The sequence below is a fragment of the Neolamprologus multifasciatus genome, chromosome 3 (genome assembly GCF_963576455.1).
Source record: "Neolamprologus multifasciatus chromosome 3, fNeoMul1.2, whole genome shotgun sequence".
NCBI classification, from domain to species: domain Eukaryota; kingdom Metazoa; phylum Chordata; class Actinopteri; order Cichliformes; family Cichlidae; genus Neolamprologus; species Neolamprologus multifasciatus.
The window spans coordinates 27,785,949-27,789,573 of record NC_140441.1 but is presented as its reverse complement, the minus strand read 5'-3'; the positions used below and the strand labels follow the sequence as shown (position 1 = coordinate 27,789,573).

The 3,625-nt window shown below is 45.9% G+C and overlaps 2 protein-coding genes across 3 annotated transcripts in view; both read right to left on the bottom strand.

Moving 5' to 3' along the window:
- Positions 1-2,397, bottom strand: part of LOC146522408 (uncharacterized) — a 45,174-nt gene extending 42,777 nt beyond the window's left edge. For both annotated transcript variants that reach the window (XR_014871643.1, XM_085146707.1), the window contains exon 1: positions 562-2,397. Coding sequence is in view for 1 of the 2 variants with exons in the window: in XM_085146707.1 (XP_085002833.1) it covers positions 562-875 (314 nt within the window). In the remaining variant the exon portion in view is untranslated. The remainder of the gene's footprint in view (positions 1-561) is intronic.
- The window catches only part of pea15 (proliferation and apoptosis adaptor protein 15), a 59,948-nt gene that overhangs the window by 47,933 nt on the left and 8,390 nt on the right, over positions 1-3,625 (bottom strand). The gene's annotated exons all lie outside the window — the stretch shown is intronic.

Genomic DNA, 3,625 nt, shown 5'->3' with positions numbered 1-3,625 from the left:
CTGGACAAAATTGTTTAAAATGAGTATTATGTGTACTGCAGTTACAAAATACATTATTGAAATTCCGAAATTACAAATTAGAAAACATAAATCTTACATAAAACATTTAGTAATTATAAGGATAATTACATGATATATATTAGATATAATCTAAAACAGTCTGCGGTGATTATATACAAATATTCAACTATCCCAGAATTAAACCAGGTCTAAATAAAAAGGAGTGAGTATCACTACAAAGGTTAACTCAGTGGTCCTAATGCTACAGTTTGATAACAGCAAACACCGAGCGCATACATTGATATGACACCACAGCCATGCTATCAATGCAAACACTGATAACAGCATAAATCGAATTAAATCGGGACTTGATGAGACCTTCTGAGTATCACTAGAAATATTATAAACAGTCGTCTCCGTACCACAGTTTGCTATCAGTAAACACCGAGAGCATTCACTGTTAGCATAGCACATCCATGTTAGCAGTGTATAAATGGATGGTTTAGCATATATTAGCACAGGTATCAATAAAGGACTACCATATTAAATACTTTTACTAACCTCAGGCAGATGGACAGGCACTCTGCAGGTGGGATTGAGCGCCTGTAATTGGTGTCTAGGCGGGCGATTCTGGGACCGACGTGGGAAAGAAGGTCCTCAAACTGGCCGAGTGAAAGACGGTGATATCGCTGGAATCGGCCATCATCCAGGCGCAGCTCCTGGAGCAAATGGTGAAAGTCACCAAACTGCTCATGCCTCTGGAGGACCTGATGGACCCAGGTACGGCGAGGACGTCTTTTACGCCGCTGCTCTGCTCTCCACAGTACATAGAGAAGGGAGACTCTCTCTTCAAGCGCTAGCTCGACAGCTGCCATCTTGCAAAGATACCGTCTGGCAAGGAGGCAGGGAGGTTAGGAGTCTTCTCTCACCCTCGTTCTCTGCTTTCTGCTGGAGCAGGGGGGCTAGGAGGAGGAGTTGGCCGTCCGACTGGGATCCGGAATGTGGGGCCCCCCTGCTGCTGCGGAGTCGGGGCGGTCGGCTTCTCCCCACCGCAGGGAAAAGGGTAACACAACCTGGGTCTGGGTGCAGTTCCCCCCTCCAGGGGCAAGGGTACCTAGACCCGGTTCGTAGAGTACGCTTGGGGAGTGTGATTGTGTGTACAGCGTCTCTTTATGTCTGTCTCCACGTTGGTTGAGTGTGGAGTAAGTGCATATGAGAGCATGAGGGTGGGAATGGATGTTTGTATCTGTGTGTGCCTGTATGTCTGTGTCTATATGTCAGGTTGGGTATCAGATGCCACCTCTCTGAGGACAGCTCAGGCCCTCCAAGGTTTGGAGGCCTATCTCCCCCCACCACTTCCCCTGCCGGGGGCGGACTCCCTCAGACATCGGTGCGTTGGTGGTTCTTTGTGTCCGGGGGTGGGCGTCCGGGTACACACCGGCTCACTCCTTGGCGGCTGCTTATCGGGGCCTGGAGCCTGGGGCTCGCTTGGGCCACTTCGGAGGTGGGGTGCCCCCGGCCTCTCGGCCTGGGGCTCGGTCACTCAGGCACAGCTGGCTGCCGGCGGAGCTCACGGGCACGTCACTGCAGCCCCCCCTGGCTTCTGCTCCGTGGCTGCTGGGTGACCCCTCATCTGGGACTCTCCTCAGCTCTTTCTGGGACGGTGGCACGGCTGCCCCTCTGTTGGTCTTCCTTGGTCTCTTGTGTTCTGGGGGCCTCTGGATGTCTGGAGTTTTGATCTCCTCCATACCTGCTTCATGCCCTGGAGGACGGGGCAGTGGCCCCCCACACCCTCTAGCAGATCATTACATGAGGGAACCTTTTAAGAAAACAAGCGCGTCCATGCTCACAGGTGTACACACGGGTGATCACACACACAAACTACACCCTTTTTGGCTCCTACCTCAATGCACACTGTGCTGTCGATCTTACGTGCTGCACAATAATGTTTAATATTTAGTATTTACTGTCATATTCCCATATATCATTGTGATGTGGTTTATTGTATTACTCTCGTTTTCCTCTGCTTGTTTTCTTTTTTCTTTCTCAACAGGTGATCCAGGTGATCGATATATGTATTTTTATTTTTTTTTTTTTCTGCTTATTCTGTTGGTTTTTGTTTTTTGCCCTTCTCCCCCGTCCCTCTTCTCAACTGTTTTTCTTTCCCTCTTTCTTTCTCCCTTTTCTTTCCCCCAGTCAAGTCTGTCCCGTATTCAGCAAGTGAAAATAAAATAAAGAATAAAAGGTGAATCAAATGGACCATTACGGCAAAGCTGGGATGGTCAATTTGGTAAAGAAAATCCGTTGGGCATCTCTCTTCGCCTTTAGACAATAATTCTGATGGCAAAAGAGCCAAACGGGACAGGCAAAAAAAAAAAAAAAAAAAAAGAAAAAAAAAAAAAAGATACCGTCTGGCACAACTTCCTTCCTTCCCATATTTCCGGTTCACGCGCGTGATGGATTTTTCTTGGACACGCGTTGAGGCGCGAATGTGCACGCGTCAAATTAGGGGCGTTTGGGGCGTTTTTGTTCGCGTCCATCGCGTTCGGTGTGAACACACCGTTAGGCAACTTTCTTGTCATTTCTTTAAGTAGTTTTCAGGAATAGTTCTCCAGGCTTCTTCAAGCACATGAAAAGCTCTTCTTTGGATGTTGACTGCCTTCAGATGATCCCACACTGCTTCAGCTCGAGGTTCGAGCTGTGGTGAGGTCACTCCATGACTGATGGAGTTCCACTGTGTGTTTTTCTATCTGGGTATATTTTCCCTGCATTGGAAGTGTGTTTGGGATCACTGTCACACTGAAAAATGAAGCCAATGTCATTCTGATGGTTTCCAGATGATACTGTATGGTGGATGAAATTCTTATGGGACTTTTCTTTGTTCAAAATTCCATTAATTTTGACGAGATCCTCAGCACTATTAACATCCCAACCCTGACTAAGACGCCATCATGCTTTATAGGTGGTTGTAGACACAGTTTCAAATTTGGAGTCATCACTCGGTCAGACCTGTTGCCACAGATATTCAGTCCAGTTCTTGTGTAATTTGACATTTTTCTCATTCTCAAGTACATGACTTTTAGATACTAATCGTGTGCTCTTCATCTGTCTGTCACTTCTCCAGTTTCTTAGTTTTTTTGTTCATTTTTTAAGGACACAAGGAACAAATTGTGTTTTTGTGACATGCTGCTTATAACAAAGTGCCTGAAGATATCATTTAAAACTCTTGGCTAAGTTTTCTCTTATGTGTAGACACAACACTGGTTCAACATTGAGTTCGGTGCCTTTTTTATGCTTAAATGGTTCATAGGGGAGTAGCAGGCAAAGAAACTTTCAAAAAGGCTGGTCAAGAGCACTTTAAAACATTTACAAGACAGTCTGGCTGCTTCAAATAAAATGCAAAGAAGTGAGAGATGGCTCAAGACTTTTGCACAACACTATTAAAACGCATTCGATCAACAGCAGCAATCAGTTAGAAGGTTTGGAACAAGCATCTGCATGTGAGAGAGAGAAGGGTGGAAACGGGTATAACAATACAAGCTGACCTTTGACATAATATCCTGTAACACCTGAAACACACACACACACACACACACACACACAGGAGAGTTGTTTTTGCTTCTCT